General features: G+C 35.1%; 1 protein-coding gene across 4 annotated transcripts in view; it reads right to left on the reverse strand.

Moving 5' to 3' along the window:
• ANKIB1 (ankyrin repeat and IBR domain containing 1) overlaps positions 1-27,914 on the reverse strand; it is a 192,321-nt gene that overhangs the window by 86,012 nt on the left and 78,395 nt on the right. For all 4 annotated transcript variants that reach the window (XM_053608658.1, XM_053608655.1, XM_053608656.1 and 1 more), the window contains 3 exons: positions 27,015-27,315; positions 13,578-13,760; positions 3,925-4,042 (listed from right to left, as the gene is read on the reverse strand). In XM_053608658.1, coding sequence (XP_053464633.1) covers positions 3,925-4,042; positions 13,578-13,760; positions 27,015-27,315 — 602 coding nt within the window. The remainder of the gene's footprint in view (positions 1-3,924; positions 4,043-13,577; positions 13,761-27,014; positions 27,316-27,914) is intronic.

Raw genomic sequence — 27,914 nt, forward strand, 5'->3', positions numbered from 1 at the left:
GTTAAAGTCCCTCTTATAATTGTGTCCTGCCCCCAAGAGGTGTGCCATACACCATGACCTCCACATCCCCCTTTCCTCCCCTCTCCTTCATTCCCCTATTCTACCCCTTGTATTACCTCATCTATTGCCTTCATATTAGAACTGAGTACATTGGATTCCCTTTTCTTTTCTTTCTTTTTTTTTTGAGACGAGAGTCTCACTCAGTTGCCCGGGGTAGAGTACCGTGATGTCATAGCTCACAGCAACCTCAAACTCTTGGGCTGAGGTGATTCTTTCGCCTCAGCCTTCTGAGTAGCTGGGACGATAGGTGCCTGCAACAATGCCCAACTATTTTTTTTTTAGAGATGAGGTCTTGCTCTGGTTCAGGCTGGTTTCCAACCCCTGAGCTCCAGCAATCCACCCGCATCTGCCTCCCAGAGTGCTAGGATTATAGGTGTGAGACACTGCAGCCAGCTTAGTAAATTGGATTCTTGCTTCTCCATTCTTCTGATACTTTACTAAGAAGAATGCATTACACCTCAATCCAGGTTGATAAAACGCCCAGCTACTTTTTAGAGATGGGGTGTCACTCTTGCTCAGGTTGGTCTTGAACTTGTGAGCTTATGCAATCTGCCTGCCTTGGCCTCCCAGACCACTAGGATTTACAGACATGAGCCACTGTGCCCAGCTGGACAATGATTTCTTGAGTATAACCCCAAAGCACAGGCAATCAAAGCAAAATTGGACAAATATGATTACATCAAACTAAAAAGCTTCTCTACAGCGAAGGAAACAATCAACAAAGGGAAGAGATTCCCCACAGAATGGAGAAAAATATTTGTAAATTACCCATTTGACAAGAGATCACTAACCAGGATATATAAGAAGCTCCAAGAACTCAACAGGAAAAAAATCAAATAATCCAATGAAAAAATGGTCAGAAGACATGCCAATGGCCAACAGGTATATGAAAAAAATGCTTAACGTCATTAGTCATCAGAGAATGGGAAATCCTAGTACATGGTTGGTGGAAATGTAAATTAGTGCAAGGCTATAGAGACCACTATATAAGTTTCTCAAAAAATCAAAACTAGAACTACCATATGACCCAGCAATCCCACTGCTGGGTATATATCCAAAGGATAGGAAATCAGTACATAGAAAAGATACCTGCACTCCCGTATTTATTGCAGCATTATTTATAATAGCCAAGATTTGGCATCAACCCAAATGTTCATCAATGGATGAATGAATAAAGATATTGTGATACATATACACAATTAAATATTATATAGCTACAAAAAAGAATGAAATCCTGTCATTTGAAACAACATAGATGAAACTAGAGAACCTTACGTTATCTGAAATAAGATAAGCACAGAAAGACAAATCTCACATGGGAACCAAATATAAAAATAATTGGTTTCATGGAGAAAGAAGGCAGAATGATGGTTACTAGAGGCTGGGAAGAGTAGCGGGGATGGAAGGATAAGGTGGGGATGGTTAATGGGTGCAAAAATATAGATGGACAGAATGAGAAAGATTTGACAGCATAACAAAGTAAAATAACCAACAGGGTAGAATTGGAATGTTTCTAACACAAAGAAATGATAAATGCCTGAGGTAACAGGTACCCTAATTACCCTTATTTGATTAATTCACATTGTATGCCTGTATCAGAACAATACATGTACTCTATAAAGACATACAATTAAGCCACAGCACTCTACCCAGGACGACAGCTTGAGGCTCTGTCTCAAAAAAGAAAAAAAAAAAAAAAAAAGATATACAATTATTGCCTACAATAATTTTTAAGTAAATAAAGAAACTGAAACATTCTATTTTAAGTATGTTAGACATATATGCATGGGATATAATAGACATAGACCTTCCAACAGGAAGAATGCCAATGTAGTCACTGCTCTATAGACTTGCACTAATTTACATTTCCACTAACAGTGTGCTAGGATTTCCCCTTTGTCTAATCCTTACTAGCAACTGTTATTGCCTGGCTTTTTGACAATCATTTTAACTGGGGTGAGATGATATCTCATTGTAGACTTGGGGAGACATAGTCAGAAAATGTTTTCTAGAAGAGGTGATTTCTATAAGTTGGAGTGGGTGAAGAAATGGGGAGAAGCCTATGTCATGATGTCTATTAAAACAATCTGGATTATTTTAAATCTGTGAATAACCAGTGAAGAGTTTCCAGCAGAGGAACGACTTGCTTAGATTTGCATTTTAGAAAAATAATGGCAATATGAACAAGTAAATAAGAGAGAGAGAAATGGCAAAACTGGAGACTAGGCTCAGGACACCACAGTTTAAAATGAAATAGTTAGAGCTGGAATTTACATTAGTGTCAGTGGGTATGGAAAGAGCTAGAGAGAGTTGGAAAAGGCTGAGAAATATTTAGGAAGAGAAATGATGGGACTTTGGCCCAACAGAATAGAGATGGAGGAGTAAAGTATGGCCTTAGAGTTTGTGGCTAGGAAAATTAGGTGACTATTGGTGTCTACTAATCAAGAAAGTGGGAAAATGACAAGTTCAGCTGTGGACATCCTTACATGGAAGTTAAAATAATAAGTAAACATTTAGAAATATAGTACTTGCTTACAGTTCAGGGGTTTTTGAAACCACTGATTTCAGCAGATAAATATGCACGGCAGTGTTTCTCAGAGAGTAGTCCATGTGGTAGGCCTGTATACAACACATAATTTTTATGCCTCACCCCACACTTAATGATTTAGACCAGGAGTTCTCTAACTTTTTTAACAGGGGGCCAGTTCACTGTCCCTCAGACTGTTGGAGGGCCGGACTATAGTTAAAAAAAAAAAAAAACTATGAACAAATTCCTATGCACACTGCACATATCTTATTTCGAAGTAAAAAAACAAAACGGGAACAAATATAATCACACCGCCTCATGTGGCCCGCGGGCTGCAGTTTGAGGACCCCTGATAAGACTCTCTGGAGTTAGTAGTAGGAATCTATGACAATTTAGACTGTGGGAAACATTAACATTGGAGCAATATTTACCCAATTATTAATAGTGGTGGTCAATGGAGGAGATTTAAGTTTTCTTTTGATCAAAAGAGTATATAAAAATTTTGGAAAGTGGCATTGTATAGATACAGATGTATAGTTAAAAAGGCTAGAGACTCAAAATGACTAAAATAGTCATTTACTATATTCTTTTTTAAATGTATTTTTAATTTTTTGTTAATTCAGCATTTACCTTTCTCTTTAAAAACACTTTCTAAATAAGAAAATACTTTTCTTTGAAATTAGCCAATGTCAAATATCATGTGTACAATGAGAGTCCAACCTAGCATGTGACAACTCCCAGAATGTCTGATTTAAGAATAATAGAAAGCTTAGAGCAAGCTGAGTAAAGATGGTTATGTTTAAAAACAGAAAAACCAAAAAAACCCTTAAGAGAGACAGTACATTCCTGAGTTGACTCTCTTAATTTTACCTTGTACATTTTATAGGGAAATATATATTTTACATAAAATATATACAATTGATAATACTAATAGCACCATTCTTAGGTATTTAATTGAGCTATAACCATTTTTATATGAATGACTTCAGTAAAAATTACTGACAAAACCAGATCAGGATTATGAATTTCAATGCCCAATCTCACTCAAATTGGACTCACTTGTAAAAGGACACACTCTATAAATTGATTTAGTAGCTCAATCTTTAAAAAGAACTTTCTAATGTATCCTCTTTGATTCATAGCCAGTTTATACTTTAAAATACAAAATTTTACAAGGACTTGAGTATTGTAGTAACCACTACACAAAAAACAATTTAGGTTTATTTAAGAAACCATTTTGTTTCATATTAAAATACAAAAATAATCATATTTAACTCTGAAAAGCTTCCGAAGGCATTCACGTTATCAAAAGCATAAAACATTTTTTCTTTCATTACCGTGAGCTCGAAGTAAAGCTTCAGCAGTAAACAGAGGAGCCTGAAGCATGTCTGCAGTTTCCACAATAAGCATATCTTTCAATCTACGAAGATCTTGAGGCCTTAATCCTTCATATGGCTTCAAAAAGAAAAAAAAATAACATTAAATTGGCCATTATACTCTTAGAAGTATCAAAATACCTATAACAAATATATAGTTGGCACCCATATCCATGGTTTTGTAACTATGGATTCAACCAACCATGGTTTGAAAATACTTGGGGAAAAAAATGGTTATGTCTATGCTGAACGTGTATAGATTTTTCCTGTTGTTATTCCTTAAACAATACAGTATAACAACTATTTTTTATTTTGCAAATCAACTGGTTGTGAATGCATGTGTGTTCATTTAGGGAAGGATGTAGCCACTGAATTATCAAACATTTACACTTACTAAAAAGTTCTAACAGTCAATATGCAGCACTCCTTTTTTGTTTTCTTTTTGGATATTCTTTTCTGCTTGTTTTTTTCCCCAATGAATCATAGATTTATTTTATCAAATTCCAAATAAGATATAATTGGGATTGCTAGTGCGATTATATGATACCTTAATATTAATATGGACAAAAGTGACAATACCATATTATATAGACTTCTCATATATACATCATTTCTCTATTCAGCTAAGTGTTAATGCCCCTTTGTTTTCTTCCTACATGCACTGTATCATCTCAAGGTTTTTATTCCTTTGATATCCTTGCTGTGCTTTTAAGAAAAAAGATATAAAGAATAAGACACATTCCAAATCAATTACTGGTAACATTTTGCCAGACTTGTTTCGAGTCCTTTTTAAAACCAAAGAAGCAAAAATGTATAAAGCTAAAATAATCTGTGACATGTTTTCCCCATTCTATTTCCTTAATCTCCTCACTCTTTGCCTATGGCAATCACTATTAGAAATTTGATTAAATGCTGTCATAATACTATGACATAACATTATATAGATTACTAGGCAATTTGCTTTGTTATTTTTATTCAATATTATGCTTTTATCATTAATATTGAATACACATATCCATTTTAATCCTTCAGATATAGGTAACAAGCTTATCATAGTAAGCACAGAACTAAACATTGAGTATATTGGTAAAGTTGCAGTGAACTGGCTCTCAGACATAGTGTAAATGAAAATAAAAATTACAATATCATTTAACAAACCAGCATTATATATCATGAGCCTTAAAGTAAGTCATCTTCTGACAAAGTAATTTTAGTTGTAGGCCATCTATCCTAAAGTATAATCACAAATGTGGACAAAATCTGTTATCTGCAATGTTACTTATAAAAGTAAAAAAATGCAAATAACCCAAATATACATTAAGGAATTTATAGGACACTCACATGTTAGAATAATCAGCGTTATTCAAAATGATTTTCACGATGAGTTTGTAAAAATTAAGAGATGTTAAGGAAAAATCTCTATTGGATATAATATATATAATATCAAAAGATAAAATATGTCAAGAGAAAAATAAAAGGTAATCCTGAAATATGTTATAAACATTATCTGAAAGGGGTTGAATAATATTTAAAACTTTCATTCTGCTTCTTTTTATGAAGAGCATGTTTCTACAATAAAAAAATTCATGGATGTTAAAGAGATACCAGTAGTGGTAGTATACACAGACAGTCTATACAGCTATTCCTTTTTAAAATGATGATGCAGACTTTGTTAAATACATTTCATATCATATGGCATTAATAGCCTACTTCACTTATATATACATTCAGCTATATTGCTGTGAATCTCTCCATACAGGAATTCCACGACCTTAACTAGAAAAAGAAATGGATCCAGGTGCACTTGTAGACCCAGCTACTCAAGAGGCTGAGGTAGGAGGACTGCTTAAGCCCAGGAGTTCAAGGCTATAGTGCGGAGTGATTGTGCCTGTGAACAATCACTGCAGTCCAGCCTGGGCAATATAGCAAAACCCCATCTCTTAAAAAAAAAAAAAAGAACTTTAAGCTGTTCTGTATGGGAATATCATGAAATAAAAGAGAAAGAAGCACTGCAACTTAATCCAAATTATCCTTAGAAAAAGTCTCATGTATAGTTTGCTTTTAAGCTAATTTATGATACATATTTTTCCTTGCAAAAACCTAATAAGCCCTTTAATGGTTAAGTTTGTACTACTTGTTCCAGTATAAAAGTTATACACTATGAGGCTGGGTGTGGTGGCTCATCCCTGTAATCTTAGCACTCTGGGAGGCACAGGTGGGTAGATTGCCTGAACTCAGGAGTTCGAGACCAACCTGAGCCAGAGGAAGACCTTGTCTTTAAAAATAGCTGGGCGCCTGTAGTCCCAGTTACTCGGGAGGATGAGGCAAGAGAACTGCTTAAGCCCATGACTTTGAGGTTGCTATGAGCTGTGATGATACAGCACTCTATCAAGGGTGACAAAGTGAGGCTGTCTCAAAACAAAAACAAAAACAAAAAAGCCCTGAAAGTTATACACTATGTATATCTTAGCTTCCAGAAAATGGGTTCCAAATCCAGACTTGGGGTTGCAGGTACTTCTCTTTGCCTTAGGAATAAAAGTAAATATTTGATATTCCCAGTGGTAGCATTTTTATATTTCTGGGTCTTATTTCCTAAATGTTCTTTTTCAGATTAGCCATCATCCTACCTCATTTATGTTGAGCCAAATAAGTAAAGAGAAAAGGGTAAATTTAATGATTCCATAGATTAGTGTTATCTGGAAACTGAAAGTGCAAGTAACTAATGAGGGGAAATTAGCTTTTGTTGAAATTTTGACATAATATATGCAAAGATTTGATTTTACATATATTAAGAAAGATGGTTTAATATAAAGCAATCTGTACAGATCCAGTTTTTTAAAATGCATGCAGTTTTAAACTTAAACAGTTAACACAGGAAGAGAAATAGTGCTTAAAGGACAAAGATATATTGCCTTTATGGACACATAACATAGTCCCTTTGGATCTTCATGACAGAACTGTAATTAGGTCACGTGAAGTATTTCAATGCATTGCTCAGTCCTGAGTGTATACTAGTTCTCTCTTCTGTAGAAAGGATTAAAATGAAGGTGCTTTTTCTCTTTCCTGTTACAAAGATAAACTGCTTCTAATTTCAAGATTAAACACAAACCAGCAATGATCTTCAGAGCAGTTAGTACCAATAAAAAAAAAGAAAAAGGAAACTAAATTAAGAAATAATGAATGAAAGTACCTCTTTTGGATCAGTGCATACTATTGCTACCAAAAGACCACTGAAATGTGAAATAGCCTAATACAAACTGCACTACTTTGATATCATGTATAAAATGATAGTTATTTTCAAAAAATTATTCCAGAAAGGCTATGATACAAAGGAGTTATGAAAGTATTTGTTTTTACTATGTTTTTCTATAAGAGAAAATAGTCTCTTCTATTCTCCTTTACTGCCCCAACTGTATAGGTAAAACATGTTCACTGAGACAGATAGACAGACAGATAGATAAATAGAAAAGAAAAAAAAGGAGAGAAAAGAAAGGGTATTTATTTACCCAAATGCACTGGTAACTTAAAATTTTAAAAGATGTGAAAAGACATGCAGGGGAGCTGAGTATAATCCCAATTTCCCTTAATAACATTCTCTCATTAGCTGATCCCTGGGCTTAGCGCAGGGCATTAGAGGGAAAAAATTAGCTGGGAAAGTCTTCCGGATTCCTAGACTCTTTTCTTCATTTCAGTTTCCCTTCTCCTTACACAAATGATTTTGCCTGGGCATTAAGACCTAGGCTATCTGCACGCTGACCTAACATGAAGGCAGCTGCTCTTGTAGTGCAGGGGAGATTTAAACCTACTAAGGAGGGCAGGTGACTTTGACAACATCCAACATACAGGTTTCTTGACAGATAAAGAAACTTGAGCCTTCCTGAGTAATAGACTTGGGAGGGGAAGGGAGATTCTTTAGATGAGTTTTTACAGGAGAACATTGCTTGCTTCTTCTTTCATATACTCAGAAGTAGTCACACAATTCTACTCCTACAGTCTGACCCCTATGCAGGTCTAATACTCACTGGATTTTATGTTCTTTGAGGATTTAAAAACTGAACATACTCTTCCCATTCATCACTTTAATACATCACCTAGTTTTTATTTCTTTAAAGCAGTTACCACTCTTGGAGATTGTATGTTCACCTACTTTTTAAACTTACGTGTTTTTCTCTCCTTGCTGTAGTATAAACATCTAGAGGGCAGGTTCTTATCTTTGTTTCTATATGTTACCTCCAAATACCTAAAACAGTGTCTGGAAGACTAGTCATCCATAGATTTCTTAAATACTGGGATTAAGAAGTGAATTTTACCCATTTGTAAACTAATCATTTGGAGAAAAGGATAAAATTGAGATGTGTTAAAAAGAAGTTATACAGAGAGTTACACACTGTCTGGATCATTAACTGAATAAAAACTTCAGCTAAAATATACACTTTAGGCCAGGCGTGGTGGCTCATGCCTGCAATCCTAGCACTCTGAGAGGCTACGGTGGGCAGACTGCCTGAGCTCCGGAGTTCAAGACCAGCATGAGCAAGAGCCAGATCCCATCTCTAAAAATAGCTGGGTGTTGTGGTGAGTGCCGGTAGTCCCAGCTGAGGCAAAAGAATCCCTTGAACCCAAGCGTTTGAGGTTGCTGTGAGCTATGACACCATGACACTCTATCAAGAGCAGCAAAGTGACAGAGACTCTGTCATAAAAAAGATAAATAAATAAACAAACAAATTAATTAATGAATAAAATATATACTTTGCTTTCAGAACAGAAATTCTAGAAAGTACCTAATTACATGACCTCATATATACATATAGTAGGCCATGTAAAACCATGAGAATAGGCAAAACAATCCAAAAGTCAAGTAGGGTCAAAGTAGAAGGTAAAATAATAATGTTTTTTTTTTTTTTGCAGTTTTTGGCCAGGGCTGGGCTTGAACCCACCACCTCTGGCATATGGGACCAGTGCCCTACCCCTTTGAGCCACAGGCACTGCCCGGCAAAAAAATAATTTTAAAGAAAGCACCGCTTTTTTCAAAAACTGAAGTAAAACTAAAATAACACAAAATTAACCACTTCAAAGTGTGCAATTCAGTGACATCTAGTACATTTGTAATGTTGTGTAACTGCCGCTTGTATCTAGTTCCAAAACATTTCATCACTCCAAAAGAAAACCACATACAGAGTATTCCTCCCTCTCCCCAGTCTCTGGCAATCACCAGGGTGCTTCCTGCACTATGGACTTATCTATTCTGGACTTTTTATGTACCTAGAATCATTCAAATATGTGATATTGTGTGTCCGGCTGCTTTCACTTAGTGCAATGTTTTCAAGGTTGATGCATATTATAGCATTATTACTACTTCATTCTTTTTTACAGCTGAATAATATTCCATTATGTATATATATTTCATATTGTTTATCCATTCATTAGTTAATAAATATTTAGGCTGTCTCACCTTTTGCCTAGTATGAATAGTGTTACTATGAATATCTGTGCAGAAGTATGAAAGTTACTCTTTACATTATGAAAATAGTAGATAAAAATAATCTAATATGTATTAAAAACAAAGTTAGAAAACTAGAAAAAATGTAGGGGCATATGAGTATAACATTAGCATGTTACAAATTCAGACGACAAAAAAATACTCAATATTCTCTAAGTGAAAAACTTAGGATATAAAAAAATACACAAAGGTCTCATAGAAAGCATTAAGAAAACACAATTCATACAAAATGAGCGAATGAAAAGTCAATTCACAGAATAATCAAAGAAATAAATTAAAACAAGGTACTATTTGTCCTAACTGGCAGAAAATAACAGTGATACATATTTAAATATTTAACAAGAGTTTAGGAAAAAGGAACTTCTAATATATTACTGGAAAAAAAAGTAAATTAATATAATCCTATGGGATGGCTTATGAGCATCTGTTGAAGTTCAAAATATTATGATCCATCAAACCAATTTCTAGAAATCATACAGGGAATATACATTTAAAATGTTGCATAAATGCAGTAATAATGATGATATGATAATCAGTATTATAGCAGCATTTACCTAACACTTAAAGTGAGCTAGACACTGTGTGAGCATATATAGATATGTATTAACTCATTTATGGATCACTACAACCTTAGGAGGTAGGGGCTATTATTATCCCTATTTTAAGAAGGGACTGAGTTGGAGAGTTTAAGTAATCTGCTCAAAGTCACATAATAAGTCAGTATTCAGGCCAAGATATGAACCTGGTCAGTATGGCCCTAAAATCCTTATTTTTAACTGTAACAATGTCATAATATATATCCAATAGGACAAATACTGTATAAAAGATAAAAATATCTGAATGACTTAAATGTTCAGCAGTAGATAAATCGTTAAAAGATAAAGGTTTTTCTTTTCCTTTTTTTTTTTTAAGACAGAGTCTCACTCTGCCACCCCGGGTAGAGTGCTGTGGATACATAGCTCACAGCAATCTCAAACTCTTGGGCTAAAATGATCCTCATGCCTCAGCCTCCCAAGTAGCTGGGACCATAGGCGCCCATCACAATGATGGGGTCTTGTTCTTGCCCAGGCTGAACTCCTGAGCTCAAGCAATCCACCCACCTCAGCCTTCCATGGTGCTAGGATTGTAAGCGTGAGCCACCATGCTCGGCCCCTAAAAGATAAAGATTACAGTTCTGACTTAGGAGAGAGATTCATGATATATTAAGTTGAAAAACTATCTTAGCAGAGCTCAATGCATGATATAATTTTCCTTTTTACATTATGAACTCAATATGTATTATATTTGCCTAAGTCTGTTAGTATATACAAGAAACTGTTCAGTAACAATATTCATTATAAACTTCAGGAAATGCACCAAAATAGAAAAAAATAATAGTGAAGCAAATTACCACAATGACCATTTTTGTATACTTTGATCTTCTTCCTATATAGTATTAAATTGTTACTACTATATCAAACTGTTCTGTATCTTTTTAAAATTTAATATAATAGTGTATTGTAGTTATGTTAATTTAATTTCAATTTTATATCTATTTATAAGTATGCAACGACTATTACTTTCTTTTTTTTTTTTTTGAGTCTCACTATGTCACCCTCAGTAGGGTACCATGGTGTCACAGCTCACAGCAACCTCAAACTCTTGGGCTAAAGTGATTCTCTTGCCTCAGCTTCCCAAGTAACTGGGACTACAGGCACCCACCACAAAGCCTGGTTATTTTTTTTGTTGCAGTTGCCATTGTTGTTTAGCTGGCCCAGGCCAGTTTCAAACCCACCAGCCTCGGTGCATGTGGCTGACGCCATAACCACTGTGCTACAGGAGCTGAGCCTTGACTATTACTTTCTGATTTAATTACAGATTAAATTATAGATTAAATTAAAATTCTCTAAATGTGTTAGAGAAAAAAAACCAAGTAGTCATAAATGTCTTTTAATTTAATTATATTAACATTATTTTGGAAGAGCATTGTTCAAATGTTGTCTTCTGACTAAATGACTATATTAATTATTACATTAATAATTTCTGTTTGACTTAAGATCACAGACTATCAAAAGATGGCTGGACCTGATGTGAGAAGAATCAAGTTCAGGTTACTTTGACCCTGGCAAATTATTCAACTATTTTCTAATTTACCTTTCTGATTAAAAAACCGAGGGTAAGATTCCTGTATGGTTTAAATAACCACATGAAAGGACTAGTAAAATGCCTAGGACACACAGAGGCCCACATTCTACGTGTACTTAATCTGAATAAAATTGCCTATAACACAACCTAACTAAAGAAACACAAAAGGTAAAAAAAAAAAAGGTAAATTTCAATTTCAAGAAGCTTAGTTCATTTGGTCATATGTAGAATACAAAAGCTCAAAAATTGCTGGAAATTAATTGAAAACATAAAACAAACAACACGATTGTTTTTCTAAACACATATAAACCAACAGTTACATAATTTGTTTTAGAATCAAGTTACCACTGAACATTGAGGAATCAGAGTCATTTGGGGAAGAAAACATTTGCTGTGTTGTAATTTCTTTAAGAAGTATCTATGAATGTCTGTTTTGTGTAAGCAGTGTGTCAGACACTGGAAATGTTCTTTTGAGTAAGACAGATATAGCCTCCATGAAGTTGACAATCTAATAGAAAGGCAATAAATAAATAAACAAACAAATACATAAAATAATTATAACATGCTAGTTCCTATAAATGGGGTACAAGGTTTCAGAAAGATAAGAAGGATAGGTTTTGAGATCTATAGGTTTTGAGGATAGGTATTATACAGCAGGATGATTATAGTCAATAATAATGTATTGTATATTTCCAAATAACTAAGTAAATTTCAAATGTCTTATCATAAAAAATAGGTGAGGCATTTGATATGTTAGGTTAATTTAATCATTCCATATTTCACACATTTCAAAACATGACACTTCACCCCATAAATGTATAAAATTATGATCAATTAAAATAGTATTAATATAAAAAGGCAGAATTTAAAAAATAAAAGAACGTCATTATAGTAAAGAATAATGGAAAGTGAAACACAAGATTGTTTCTCCCAGACAGCCAGAAAAACTGGGAGAAGAATGCAAAGGGAAGACCAAGTGCAAAAAAAAATGCTTTGGTGTAGTCTAGTTATTATAATTAAAGCAGAGTGTGCTGGAAAAAAAAGAAGGAAGGAGATAAGTAAGGAAATTATTACTGCAGCTCAGATAAAAAGGGTGGTGAGAGTCTAGGGAGGTAGGAGTAGAGATTAAAAAGAACAAATGAATTCAGGTTCATATGTATATTTTTGGAAGTAAAACTGACGGATTCCCTGACTATTTGGATATGATGGCTAAGGAGATGGGAGGAATCAAGAATCCTTGCCACATTTATGCTTGAGTAACTCAACGGACAGAGGTGATGTTTACTGACCAGAAAAGACTTAATGGAAAACCAGAAGAGAATGTTCTCCCCAAAGCCATGCCAAGAGTATTTCACTAAGAAGTGACTAATTATGTCAAGTACTGCAAAGGAATTCAAGTAAGATGAGGAGAGAAAAGCACCTACTAGATTTGCCAGCATGCAACTCTGGGACAAGTGCAGTTCCATCACAGTAGAAGGGAAGAAAGTCATACTGCAGTAGGCTGAAGAGTCAATGGAATGTGAGGAAGCTGATATGTATAGATAACTTTTAAGTTTTATTTCTCTTATAGGAAGATCAGAGATACGAGGCTACAACTAATGGGAGACAAAGAGAGGGCTGGGGAAGGGTAGTTGATGGTTTTGTTTTTTGTTTTATTTTTTAAAATGGGAGTTACCAAAGTATGTTTGTTCATGAGACCAATCCAGAGGAGAGAGTGAGTGATGAACAGGAGTGGAGCCTAAGAGTAGCAGTAATGAACAGGATTACACATTAGCACTTTTATTTATATGTAAGTGAACATACTCACATATGTCAGAGAAAAGATCCTCCAGCCTAGGTTTTCTGAATATATTTATATATATATGGCTATGGATATGACAGGTTATTTAGCAAAGTACAAAAAAGACCAAACTGAGTTTTAATGAAGAAAAAATAAACTCTCATATAAAATCTAAAATCATCACATATAATTCTTTTATTTTAAAAAACTGACCTCTCGTTTGTCTAATGCAGCATATTCAGCTTCTATTTCTTCAGCCTCGGGATCCCGGGAGAATACCATTTGAGATTCCAGATTGAGGGCCAAATCTTTGTGGTGTTGCTTTTCAGCACAATCACAAGGAGTGTCTTTATTTTCATTCTCAGCAAACAAGTCTCCTCCATGTTTTACTAAAAGCTAAAAAAGTTTTTTTCAAAAACTTGCAACCACAGATTTAAGTGACAAGTTATTTCATGCTATATTTTTAAAGCATTAAAAATATAATAAAATTAGCATAACAAAAATGCACTAATAGGTATAGCATGTATTCAAAATGACAGTAAAAGATATTTAGATACCAGTGGCTTCTGATTTTAAGTAATCCTTTTTCTTCAGTAATACGAGTTCTTCTGTTTAAAAACAACAATAAAAATAGCAACCCCCGAAATAATTCCTCAAATTTAAGAAATTCTTAATCATTTTGTTCAACAAAAATAAAGTTTTACTTAAAGATGGGAAAAGGTTATAATTAGTCAATGCTTTAAATGTAAAAGTTTCTTATAATTTCTATAAATTTTTCTTAAATAAGAATACTGCTTGCTGATACTGTTGCTTTAACCACTAATAACTGGATATCCTGACCTACCAGACAAAGGTTTTCACTTGCATTATTCGTTATCCAGTGTAACACTAAAATGAAATTAAGATAAACAGTCACTGACTGTCTTTAATATTCCCCAAATAAGTGATAGGAATAGCTATTTATAGTCACAGTGGGAAGATAGTCTATCAAGCAATCTCTCTTTGGCCCAAAGAAGTCTTGCCTCTGAAACCACATGGAATAATCAGTTGGCTTGTTCACTGATAAGGTTTCTGCTGGCTTTACAGAAGTTAAATATGTTGTTACTAAGGGACAGGTGCAAGCTTTCTTCATTACGTCTGCAGAGACATTAGGAAGGGCATGAACAATATGATGGTCATATCTAGGACAACTCTAAAGGACAGCCTGACAACTAATCATAAAGATCATTTCATGATTATGAATTATTTCACATTCATCATAATATACAACGGTCATCATTCACTGAGTGTCTTCTCAGTGCCTCGCGCTATGCTAATAACTTTAAACACATTCACATTTAATAATAACAGCCCTGAACTACAGGGATAATATCTCAGAAAAATTAAGATAGTTTTTAACCATGACTAGATGCTATACTGTCTCATAGTATATAGGCTGATCACATAAATTGAAGAAGTCAAATGCGTCCTACTTCCATCTTGATATGGAACTCTTATTTATGACCTAAATGTAAATATTTTTTAGAGATTTTCATTTTGAATGAGGGTTAATCAAAATGGTAGCTTCTTTTCACTCTCTTCCAAATAATTTTTATCTTTTCTAACAAACATATAACCCTCCTATAAAGTTTTTTGGACATTGAATCCTTCTGGTCCCCCTACTGACATCCTAAGAGTTCTGACAAATCAAGGAACTTATATCAACGCCAGGTCTGGAAGCCACAAGCTACCTTGGTGAGCCCATTGGATTTGACTTAAGCTTCTTGCTCTAGGCCAGAGGTATGCCTCAGAGGTAAGATGGCTTAATATTTTAAGTGTAAAAATAAGTGAACAAAAACACCCCTAGAATATAAAATAATAGCTTAGAACATTTACTATCTGGCCCTTTACAGGAAAGTATTTGCTGAGGATAGCTCTAAGCGGTCATTGTGGCAGCCACCTTCCACAATCTGAGGACATGTTTTATCAGCTGCTATTTACCCTGTAGAATCTTTAGTCTAGCTGTAGTCTGAGCAACAGTAGTGTCACTTGGGAGTTTGTTAGAAATGCAGGTTCTCAGCCTTACTACCCAATCTCTTTGTACCCCAGGCCTCTGAATCAAAGTCCAATTCTGATCTCCAGGAGAATCTTTATGCTCATCTGTGAATGAGAAGCAATGGGACCCTACCAGTATGACTAAGGAAATGAATATATTTGTATTACCCTATTCAATATTGGGGGCTTGTAGCAAGTACATACATAGACTTACCACGCAGGATCTATTACCATTTTTAGCCTCTCTGCTTCACAGGTTATCTAACACCTAAATATGAAATAAACTATTTTTTTCTGACTGCTGCAGAACTAAAGAGATGACTTTATTCTTGGGTTCTCTGTTTAGTACTATGGAAAATGGTTTCTAAATTGCACACTGAGATAGCTTTCAAAGTTATAATTTGATTCACTTTCATAATAGATACTACCATAAAGGGAAACCAAATATTAGCAAACAAGACCAACCATCTTTAACTTAATTATTCCCTTACCAAAAGGAAAGACAACAAAATATAAGAACTTGTGCCCTAAAAGAATCTTTGTGAAGGGAACCTTGTTAAAAGGATATGGTAGTTCCTTTAGGAAAGATGTTTAGAGAACACTTAGAGATCTAAAAATAGATCTGCCATTCAATCCTATAATTCTTCTACTAGGTATATACCCAGAAGACCAAAAATCACATTATAACACAGATATTTGTACCAGAATGTTTATTGCAGCCCAATTCATAATTGCTAAGTCACGGAAAAAGCCCAAGTACCCACTGATCCAGTAATGGATTAATAAATTGTGGTATATGTACACCATGGAATATTATGCAGCCTTAAAGAAAGATGTAGACTTTACCTCTTTCATGTTTACATGGTTAGAGCTGGAACATATTCTTCTTAGTAAAGTATCTCAAGAATGAAAGAAAAAGTATCCAATGTACTCGGCCCTACTATGAAACTAATTTATGGCTTTCATATGAAAGCTATAACTCAGTTATAACCTAAGAATAGGGGGAAGGGGGAGAGAGAGGAGAGGGAGGGGGTAGGATGGGTGGAGGGAGGATGATTGGTGGGATTACACCTACGGTGAATCTTACAAGGGTACATGTGAAACTTAGTAAATATAGAATATAATTGTCTTAACACAATAACTAAGAAAATGCCAGGAAGGCTGTTAACTAGTGTGATGAAAATATGTCAAATGGTATATAAAACCAGTGTATGGTGCCCCATGATCGCATTAATGTACACAGCTATGATTTAACAAAAAAAAAAAAAAAAAAAGGATATAGTAGAGTATAGCCTCCATCCATTGGGGGGTGGGGGGTGGGGGGTTTTAAAAATGTATGTGAGGAGAGGGGATGTGTGTGAGTCATTGTTTAGGGTCACTACCAAACACTCTTAGAACTTGGGTAAGACTAGTCATCCGTCTTCTGCAAAGAGTCCCCTCATGAGTTTGATTTGGAGTTGGGGGAAAGAATATAAAGATCTGTGTCTCACTGCTATAATTTGGCAACTATAGAGACTCGTAATCAATGATCAATGGTAGCATTTGTTTTGACAATGAAAATTTGCCTGTATGGAACCTTTGACATGGAAGCTAGCTAACAACAACATTGTCTGACATCGAAGGGGAATGTATTAAAAGTACCTGAGCTTTGCTGACTGTTGGGGCATAAGGTCAGGAACACCAGTAAGTAAAAGATGTATTAGGTAGAGATACCGGTTAAATTGTTGCACATCTGGTGTATTATTTTGATGTAAGAGAAAGTTACATCTGGTTCTGAAGGGATAGATATTAATACTTATTAAATGCTTCAACCAAAGCATCCTAACTATCATTTTCCTCACTCTCAAGAACTCAATAGGACTTTATATTTTATTCAAAATAAAAGTTTTTAATCTGTCTGGAACACTTGGTGGTATAAAAAATATTCCATCTCAAAATAACATAAAATTATCTCTAAGCACATTTGTTCTTCTATGCTACCTTTCTTTCCATTCATAATTCCAGAGAAAGAAGGGTAGGGGTAAAGAAGGACTTAGAGGTAAGTCCTAGTTGTTAAGACAAAACCCACGCCACTCCTTTGATACAATCTACATGGCTGGTGACTCTGGGTAAGCCATTTCACTGCTTTGTCTCAGTTTACATAGGTCCATCTGCAAATTATGGCTTATAGATGTGCAATTTCAAGAAAAGATGTTTTGGTTTGGTTTTTTTGCAGTTTTTGGCCAGGGCCGGGTTTGAACCCACCACCTCTGGTATATGGGGCTGGCGCCCTACTCCTTTGAGCCACAGACGCTTCCCAATTTCAAGAAAAGATGTATAATGGGATTATTTTTAAAGTCTGTTCTAATTCTAAAATTATCATTTCATCATGTATTCCCTCTACCTCCACTCTGACTTCCTATTAGTTCCTGCTACAGGGGCCCTTTATCTTAATCCTGCTATCCTTCCAGTTACTTTCCAAATAATTTCTCTCTCAGTCACATTTCTCAAATTAGTGATTAATATACACTGTCTATTTCTGCAGCAAATGACTCAATTACTCTCAGCAATCTTACTTCTACCCAGACCATTTTACTGAAACAATATTCTGGAAAGTCATTAGTACCTCTTAATTCTCAAATCCATCAACCTTTCTCAATCTTCTTTACCTTTCTACCTCATGTCACACAACTGACTACCTTCTTTCCTTAAAATTCTTCTCTTGACATCTTTCACATTGATCATCTTGGCTTTCTTCCCACTTTTTCTGTTTCCTTTATAGACTCCACTTATTTTCTTTTTTGTTCTCATCACCTTTAAACATAGGCATTCTCTAAATCAATGCTGGGACTTTAACTGTTATTTTATCTAGAAACCAAAGTCTTTTCCTGGGATCTCTCATCTATACATTATCTTGCTTTAGTTGTCAACTCTTGGTAGATGACACTCAATTCTAAATCTATATTATTTATTCCCTAATATTTAGTTCTAATTTTCAATGGTTTGTCTACTTCAAGTGGAAAATCTAAGACCTCAGTCTCCATCCTTCTAAATGAAAACTCAATTCACCCTTTAGTCCAACCAATTCCTTCACTTTATTTTACTTTTCCAATGTTTGTTAATTGATAGCAGGCTTCAAAGTCACTCAGGTTCAAAATCATACCCAGTTTACCTAAAAATAAATTAATTTTACTCATTTTAGACATGATAGCACATTATTATAGAAAATGTAGGCAAATCAAAGAGAGAAAATGATACTATTCAAAGATAGCTCATTACGGTCCTTATTAACACTTTAAAGCTTCCATCACTTTTTTTTTTTTTTTTTGAGACAACCTCACTATGTCAAACCTCGGTAGAATGCCGTGGTGTCATAGTTCACAGCAACCTCCAACTCTAGGGCTTAAGTGATTCTCTTGCCTCAGCCTCCCCAATAGCTGGGACTACAGGCACCTACCATAATATTAGCCCAGCTATTTTTTGGTTGGAGTTGACATTGTTGTTTGGCAGGCCCACGCTGGATTTGAATCCACCAGCTTCAGTGCATGTGGCTGGCGCCCTAGCCACTTAGTTATAGGCACTGAGCTGCTTCCGTCACTTTTAACCTTTCTCTCCCTTGCTTTCTTGTATCAACTGATCTAGTCACAAAATGCTATCAGTTCTTCACAATGTCCCTTATATCTGCTTCATTCTTTCCATCTCTAATACCACCACACAAATCGAGGCACTTTATTAGTTCACATCAGAAATAATGCAGTAATCTTCTCACTTCTATCATTCCTTCTAATATGCTGGTTCTCAACCATAACTGTCTACTGGCATCATCTGGAGAACTTTAAAATTCCAATGTGTAGGGTCCACCTTAGAAATTTTAATTTTATTGGTTTGAGGTTTCTGTCCAGCCACACTTAGAACCCCTATGCCAGCACAATAGTTTCCCAAACTATCATCCGGGTAGCTTGATACTCATATTAGGTGTATCTGGAGAGGGAACTGTAAAAGGCATGTACAGTTTTTACAGATGATTCCAACGCAGGTGGTCCATAGATGGATGTTCTAAGCTAAGGCTCCTCAACTATGTAACTATGAATCACCTTGGGATTTTGTTAAACTACAGATTCAGCTAGTTTGGGATGGAGCCTGGAATTTTGCATTTCTAACAAGTTCCAAGGTGACTGATGCCAATGTCCACCTGGAGAAGACTGAGTAGCAAGCCTTTAAGAAACACATTGTATATCAAATCATCATATTGTACTCCATAAATGTACACAGTTATGATTTAATATAAATTAAGTAAAAAGAAAAAACAAAAGACACAAAAAGAAACCCTGCTTCAAAAGTAGCCCTCTCAAATCTATCCTACATTACAAACCATTAAGCTAATCTTACTCTACTTGCTTTCATAATATCATTTCTCCAATAAAAAATTTTCAGTGGCTCTATTTTCTATAAAAGAAACACCAAATTCTTGACCTTGACATTTAACAGTTCCTGCTTATGGCTTCTATTAACCTTTTAAGTCATCTGTCTTACTATTCCCCCACAAAACACTTCAATCTTCATGTGCTTGAGACCAATGCTTCTCAAACTTTCACATTCAAAAGAAACACCAGCAGAACTTGCTAAAACATTTCTGGAATTTACTCTCAGAGATTTAGTTTTGGAATGTGGAGGTCTGGTTGGCCTAAAAATTTGTATTTATAACAAGTTGCCAGAAGTTATTGATACTGCAAGTTTGTGATCCTTATTTTTGAGTGGCCTGCTCCAAATATAGTAGAACCTCTGTTAGCCCCGAGTCTATAACAAACTGGTCAACATATGGAGGTGGTCAACATAAAGAACTCAGCCTACTGTACTGATAGGTACATGTGGTGCATGTGCGGTCTATAAAAATGAGATCAACTTAAGGAGGTGGTGAATGTAGCTAAGTGGTCAACTACGTAGGTTCTACTGTATTATACTGAAATCCCAACCACTCAAATCTTACCACTACCCATGAAATCTTCTAGGATATGTACAATCAAAGTTATCTCTCTTTCTCTTCAATACTTACAACAGTCACTGCCTAAATATTTAATATAGCCCTTAACATTAGAATATTTGGGGAACAATAAAGAGATCATAACTCCCTTAATTAAAAATTAGATGGCCTGGCACAGTGGCTCACACCTATAATCCGAGCATTCTGGGTAGATTGCTTGAGCTCAGACATTTGAGACTAGCCTGAATGAGGGTGAGACCCCCGTCTCTACTAAAAATACAAAAACTAGCTGGACGTGGTGATGCATACCTATAATCCCAGATACTCTGGAGGCTGAGGCAAAAGGATTGCTCAAGCCCAAGATTTTGAGGTTGCTGTGAGCTATGATGTCATAGCACTCTACCCAGGGTGACAAATTAAGACTATCTCCAAAAATAAATACATAAATAAAAAATTAGAAAACTGAGGCCCACATAGGCAAAGTTACTAGGTTGCTGAGCTCAGACTGTAATTCCTGTATTCTTTTCAGTTTTAAAATTCTAGGTGCTAAAAACATAATATAATTTGGGCAGCATCTATGGCTCAGTGAGTAGGGCAGTGGCCCCATATACGGAGGGTGGAGGGTTTGAACCTGGACCTAGCCAAACTGCAAAAAAAAAATAGCTGGGCATTGTGGTGGGCGCCTGTAGTCCCAGCTACTTGGGAGGCTAACGCAAGAGATTCACCTAAGCCCAAGAGCTGGAGGTTGCTGTGAGCTGTAATGCCACAGCACTCCATCGAGGGCAACAGAGTGAAACTGTCTCTGGAAAAAAAAAATTAAAAAAAAAAATAAAACAATTAAAAACAAAACATAATATAATTTAGGTAAAACTTATCAGTCTGACCTGTGAATGGTTGTTATGACTTTTCAATGAAGTGTGGAATGCTCTGATTACTGCAAAGTGTCAAATAGCCCTGTGCCTATAAAGGAAAAGTGTGACTTACCACCTTTGGTTTTTTAGTGACCTCTATTTGATTTGATAATAAGTAGCTACATTTAAAACTCTGAATAAGCAAGTATGGCATGGGTGCATAAGAAATACATAAGAGAACATTTGCTTTGAAAAAATCCTTTTCACTAATAGTGAAGGATTACCTAAAACAACAACCTCTGTCACATCCACCATTTATAGACTCACTATCACAGGCCAAGCATTAATAGAAATAAAATGAGGCCTAATCATTGGACTTATTTTAGGGAAGTCTCCCAAACGAAACCCATTATCACTCTGCAAAGACCATTTCTATTTCAAAACCTCTCAGCAACTAAGAAGAAAAAAGTGCATTATTTAGTAATTTTTGTAAGACTTAAGGTGTTCTTTTTTTTGTTTCACGTTTTAAAAAGAGACAAGTTCTTGCTTTGTCTCCCAGGCTGGAGAGCAATGGCATGACCAAAGCTCACTGCAGCCCTGGGACCAAATGATCTTCCTGCCTCAGCCACCTTAGTAGTTGGGACTATAGGCATGGACCACCACATCCAGCTAGTTTTTCTTATTTTCTCTAGAGACAGAGTCTTGTTATATGGTCCAGGCTGGTCTCTAATCCCTGGCCTTAAACAGTCCTCTGACCTTAGACTCCCAAAGTGCTGGGATAATAGTTGTGAGCCACTGCACCTGGCCTAGCTTTATATTTTAAAATCTGGAGTTTTAAAAAAAACAACAATAAAAAAAATAATAAAATCTGGAGTTTTATTTTTATGTACTGGGTACCATGCCACAGTATTTTTTAAGTACTTTGTATAACTAAAGCATATAGGACTTGTTACATATCAATAATGCTATTTCTATCTTTTAAAATAAGCTTTTGAAGTATGGAGTCATCTTTGCTTTCATTTCCCACTTCTTTGCATTGTGGAGTGTACACTGCAAACTACAAGCCAAAATCTAACCTGCTGCCTGTTTCTGTGTCTCTCACAAACTAGAAATGGTTTTTACATTTTTAAATGGTTGGAAAGAGGCAAGTAAATATTTCACAGCATGTAAAAATTATTAGAAATCCAAATGGTGATGTCCATAAAGATTTATTAGAACACTACATTCTCCTTTGTTTATGTAGTGTCTGTGGCTATAATGGCAAATTGCTTAAAATAATTACTATATGTACAGCTTCAGGCTATAATGGCAAATTGCTTAAAATAATTACTATATGTACTTTTACCTCATACATAACTCTGAAAAATTAATATTCATGAAACTCCAGATTTTCTACTTAAGCAAGTTCTTAAAAATATATCAAAAAGAGGATATGACATAAAGCACTTGGTATCACAAAGTGGCCATAAAAATAAAAAGGAGGAACTAGCCAAACGAGACAAGGAAGAGCTCTCCTCTGCCAATGGCTGGTGAGAATTTGACACAATAATTAAAAACAGTCCAAGGTGTATCCAGGTATCAAGACTGGATGTGGGGATAATAGTAGCACCATCAGTCAAAAGTAGTATCAAGAATCAAAGTCCTAGGCAAGTCTCTAGTGGGCAGAAATGGAGAAAGTACAATTCTGGAAATGCTGAATTTGAGAGACTGTTGGAATATAAATGTGAAGAAGTTAATCAGGCAGCATTACAGCATGAAAAACTTCTGGAATCGGGGTTAGGCATGATAGACACAGGTACCAATGCAATTCTACAGTGATACCTTCACACATGGAGGCTCCCAAAAGAACTCTATGATTAAAGGATTTTAATTTTATGTTCTGTTTCTCTGTGTATGTGTGGTAGATGCTTATTATAGAACATAATTATTAACGGGAGATGCAAATGATAACTTCATCAACTCTATACTTAGATAAAGATACACAATTATTTTCAACTAGAGAGGACCTATTTTCATGAATGGAAAATCCTTAAGAGTTAAAAAACAAGTTGGCTTTAATCATGGGGAAAACATAACCTCTTTAGTCTTAAAAAAAGACACTGAAAATGGGATATATTTTACTGCAATAACAGACCAAAAGAAAATAAGTGCTAAAAGGGGTCTTTGAGATGATTTTTTTTTTTTTTTGTAGAGACAGAGTCTCACTTTATGGCCCTCAGTAGTGTGCCGTGGCCTCACACAGCTCACAGCAACCTCCAACTCCTGGGCCCACGCGATTCTCTTGCCTCAGCCTCCCAAGTAGCTGGGACTACAGGCGCCCGCCACAACGCCCGGCCATTTTTTGGTTGCAGTTTGGCTGGGGCCGGGTTTGAACCCACCACCCTCGGTACATGGGGCTGGCGCCTTACCGACTGAGCCACAGGCGCCGCCCAAGATGATTTTAAGATTATCTATTTCCACTACCCAAAAGGAAACTTACAATAGCTAAGTAATACATGCAAGATCCAACAGATAGTCATGGTGAGGACCAAGATTAAAAACCAGTGCTCTTTCTACCATGCTATAATCTTTCAGTTTTATGAAACATTAATAAATATCTGGTGACAATCTTTTAATTAACCTAAATCTTTGTATCATGCTTGATTCAGCATTATGAAAATTAGGAATCATTGTACAAACGTTAGGTTAAAATATTATTCTTACAGCTGAAGACTAAAACCAATGATGCAGAGAAATAAGTTTAGGAAAAAATATAGGGTATCCAAAGGTCACCCCTAAAGTCACCACACATGGGCAAATGAGAAACTGTAGCTAAATGTACCTTTATTAACAACATTTTACAAAATAGTTACAAAACATTCTCTATGCATGACCACCTCTTTGTAAATTTTTGTAATAAATATTTTGTAAATAAAAATTTTGTAATAAATATTTTGTAAATTGTACATTTAGCTACAATTTCTAATGTTCTCCATGTATAGCAACTTTAGGGGGGACCCTTTAGATACCCTGTATTTAAATTACACATGATAGGATGGTGCCTGTGGCTCAGTGAGTAGGGCGCTGGCCTCATATACTGAGGGTGGTGGGTTCCAATCTGGCCCCAGCCAAACTGCAACAAAAAAATACTCAGGCATTGTGGCGGATGCCTATAGTCCCAGCTACTCAGGAGACTAAGGCAGGAGAATTGCCTAAGCCCAAAGAGCTGGAGGTTGCTGTGAGCTGTGACACCACAGTACTCGACTGGGGGAGACAAAGTGAGACCCTGTCTCTTAAAAAAAAAATTACACATGATAGTAAACTTGGTAAGAGAAGTCTAAGCCTTTCCTCACTGAAGTAGTATGAAATCCCCTGAAACTAGAGTATTCTATTTTTCTAGAATACTAGAATTTTAGTATTTTTCTAGTATATAATTCTAGTATTCTAAGAACTAATTACATGAGGGTATGCATTTTAATGTACAGTCAGCCCTTTGTACCCTTGACTCTGCATCCATGGACTTCACATCCATAGATTCAACCAACTACAGATTGCAAATAATTGAAGAAAAAAATGGATGGCTGTGTCTATATAGAACATTTACTTTCCTTATCATTATTCCCTAAACAAAATAGTACAATAACAATTTACATATCACTTACATTGTATTAGGTATTATAAGTAATCTAGAGATGATTTTAAGTATATGGGAAGATATGTTAGGTTATATAAAATACTATACCATTTTATATAAGGCATTTGAGCATCTGTGAATTTTGGTATCTGAGAGGGCAGAGGTTGGCCCTACAACCAATCCCCTACAGACACTGAAGGATAACTGTATTTATTTTATACACGCACACTAGAAAACACATTAAGGCCTCTGGAAATAAGTTAATATATGATTTCCTACGAAATTCTTCTAGTTTAATTAACAGTAAGCATAATCAAAAATCACTGAGGGCCTATGACTAGGGAAGAATATAGTTAAATAACTATAAGAGATTAAAAATAAATCTATGTGGGTAAAATGAAGTGCTGACATTTGTTAATGAAAAACTAGAAAAAATTTAAGGGCTGTATTTGGAATGTTTTACATTAAGTCAAGGAGCTCTTCTAAATATAGAAAATGAAAACAGTCAAAAATGGCATGATTTATGTAATGTGATTTGCTGATAGATCAACAACTAACACACACATTCACATATACATATCAAGGAAATCATCAGATCTGTCAGACAGTACAGTATAAACCAGGTACTAAGCTCCCTCACTGAGCAAAAAATAATGCTGGTAAAAACATCACACTCAATTTTTTGAACAATTTAATAACCCGTGTCTTTGCAAACATACTTCAAAATCAACAACTACTAAAACAATGCTTAGAGAAATTTTGGAAGCAAGATATTAAGGCAATTTAAGACCATTATTTCTACTATCAGGAATAATCTATTTTCTACTCTTACCCACTTAAGAAATGCAATGCACTCCCAGTAATAATGGTGACTCACTAAAGCAGGGATTCTTCCACAGGAGGGCATTGAACAGTATGTAAAAAAACCTCAGGAATTCTGCTATTAAGTCTCGCCCTCCCAAATCATAGGACAGTCTTCTACCATACTGAATCAACAGAAAGCATTACTGCCAGTGGCAGTAGTGGCAAAGATGACAAAGGAAATGAAATGACAAAGATTCAAAGAGATTAACAAGTACTACAAATAATAGCAGTAAACAAAAGACATGATCACAAGCATTGTGGAAGTGAAAAGAATTGACATTTCTTCAGATATGCCAAAGAAATCATACAAGTGGCTATAATCTTTTAACATGAATAAGAAAATAGACCATCATATTATTGGTATATTAATCGATTTACAAATATAAAGTATATATACATGAATAACCTTAAGGAAATATGTTTTCTGGTATGTGGTTTAATCTGATTAGGATCATTGCTTTTCCAATAAAGGTATACATCTTTAGAAGTGAAGATGTTCTGTAATACAGTCTAAAATTCTCCCCCCACATACTTAAATACATCTTCACAACAAAATAATTTCTATGAGCTATGTATGGACTGACATAAAATTGGTAGCTGAGAAAAACCCATTCTGTTGTATGTATAGCAGTGATGATACTATATGGAGTATGGATTTCTTAGCTTAAAGATCCCATATTATATGGGTAATTTTATCTTAGCCTGTGGTTCAATAATTCATACATGTAAATAATATGTTATAAATTTATATATGAAATACATATGGGAATTTTAAAATAGCATGTATTCAGGAATACTTTAATACAAGTTAAACAGATAAATAACACATTTTAAAATTATAAGATTTTAAAAGATCCCAAAATAAGGTATTCATTAAAATTTATCTGTTGCGTAGTACACTGATCAATTCAACATAAGCATAGGTCCTAACTGCCAAGATTTGTCATATCCAATATGTATAAATTTTATAAACTGGTTATCAAAAAAAGCAGACTGTATCTCCTCTAAAACTATTACTTCCAAGATGACAGTACTGTATTGATAGCCTTTATCTTAGGAGATGTTAGCAAGTTTTTAATTGTTCTTGATTCCATTTTATTTCAATGGCTAACTGCTTAGTTGTGGGGATCCTCCCCCCCACCTAAACAGTCTACCTTCAAAATAAAACAATGAAACAACTTTATTTCAAAAGGGGACATGGTTCTTTCAGAATGATGAAAGGGGCAATAATGACTAGCCAAATTACTAAGGAAGACAAACACCATTATATATTATCAACACACAAATTTTACAATGAAGAATATTAAAAAAAAAACACAAAGTTTTACCTCTACACAGGCTTTCATCCCTGAGGCAGCAGCATAGTGCAGGGGTGTGTTTTTTTTGTTATCAACAGCATCGATAGCTGCTCTCTCATATTCACCCTGGTCAAGTTTTGCTCCTTTCCATCTTAAGATCATCTGCAAACAATCTGCTCTTCTGAAATCATCTTCTGCCGGGCGTGCTAAGCGAGGATGAAGGGCTCCTTCAGATATCATAATTTGAGGTCCCATACACAACAAATGCATAGATGTTTCATTGTGCACATTCCGTTTATTTGGATTACCATCTCTACCAAAAAGAAAAGTCCTAAAATGAAAAAGGGAAGATGTATGAAAATCACAAAAAATAAATTTAAAAAATAAGCTCCACTTCTAATTGATAATCCAATTTCTACTGAAGTGTTGGATTTACAATAGGTTGAATGATTAATTCTTATAGTTCTAAAAAACTCTAAGAACAATACTAAGAAAAATAAATTTGAACATCTTTACTGTACTTGCTAACAACAGAGGAGGGAAACAGGAAGACAAGAGAAATGGAAGTGGGGAAGGAAAAAAAAAGAAAGCAAAGTGGCAATTTACAGATTAGTATGTCAATTACATAATTGTCTTTGGGTATATTAAGCACCTCATACCAATTTTTTTTCTTCTTCCTTTACTGCTCTGCTGCTTTTTCTCTCGTGTATGTACTTATTTAATTAGGAGGGTGACAACCAATATAAGGATAGCAAGTAATGTCTAAGTTTGAGACTAAATTTTAAATGTGGAAACAATTTTCTTTACTTGAAGCTCCTCAGCTAGCCTTTGAAATAATAAGGCATATATTTATACAGTATCTTAGTTCATTTAAGCTGCTATAACAAAAAATACAACAAACTGGGTAGCTTATAAATAATATACATTTCT

This window comes from Nycticebus coucang, chromosome 11, assembly GCF_027406575.1.
Source record: "Nycticebus coucang isolate mNycCou1 chromosome 11, mNycCou1.pri, whole genome shotgun sequence".
In the NCBI taxonomy this organism is placed as follows: Eukaryota; Metazoa; Chordata; class Mammalia; order Primates; family Lorisidae; genus Nycticebus; species Nycticebus coucang.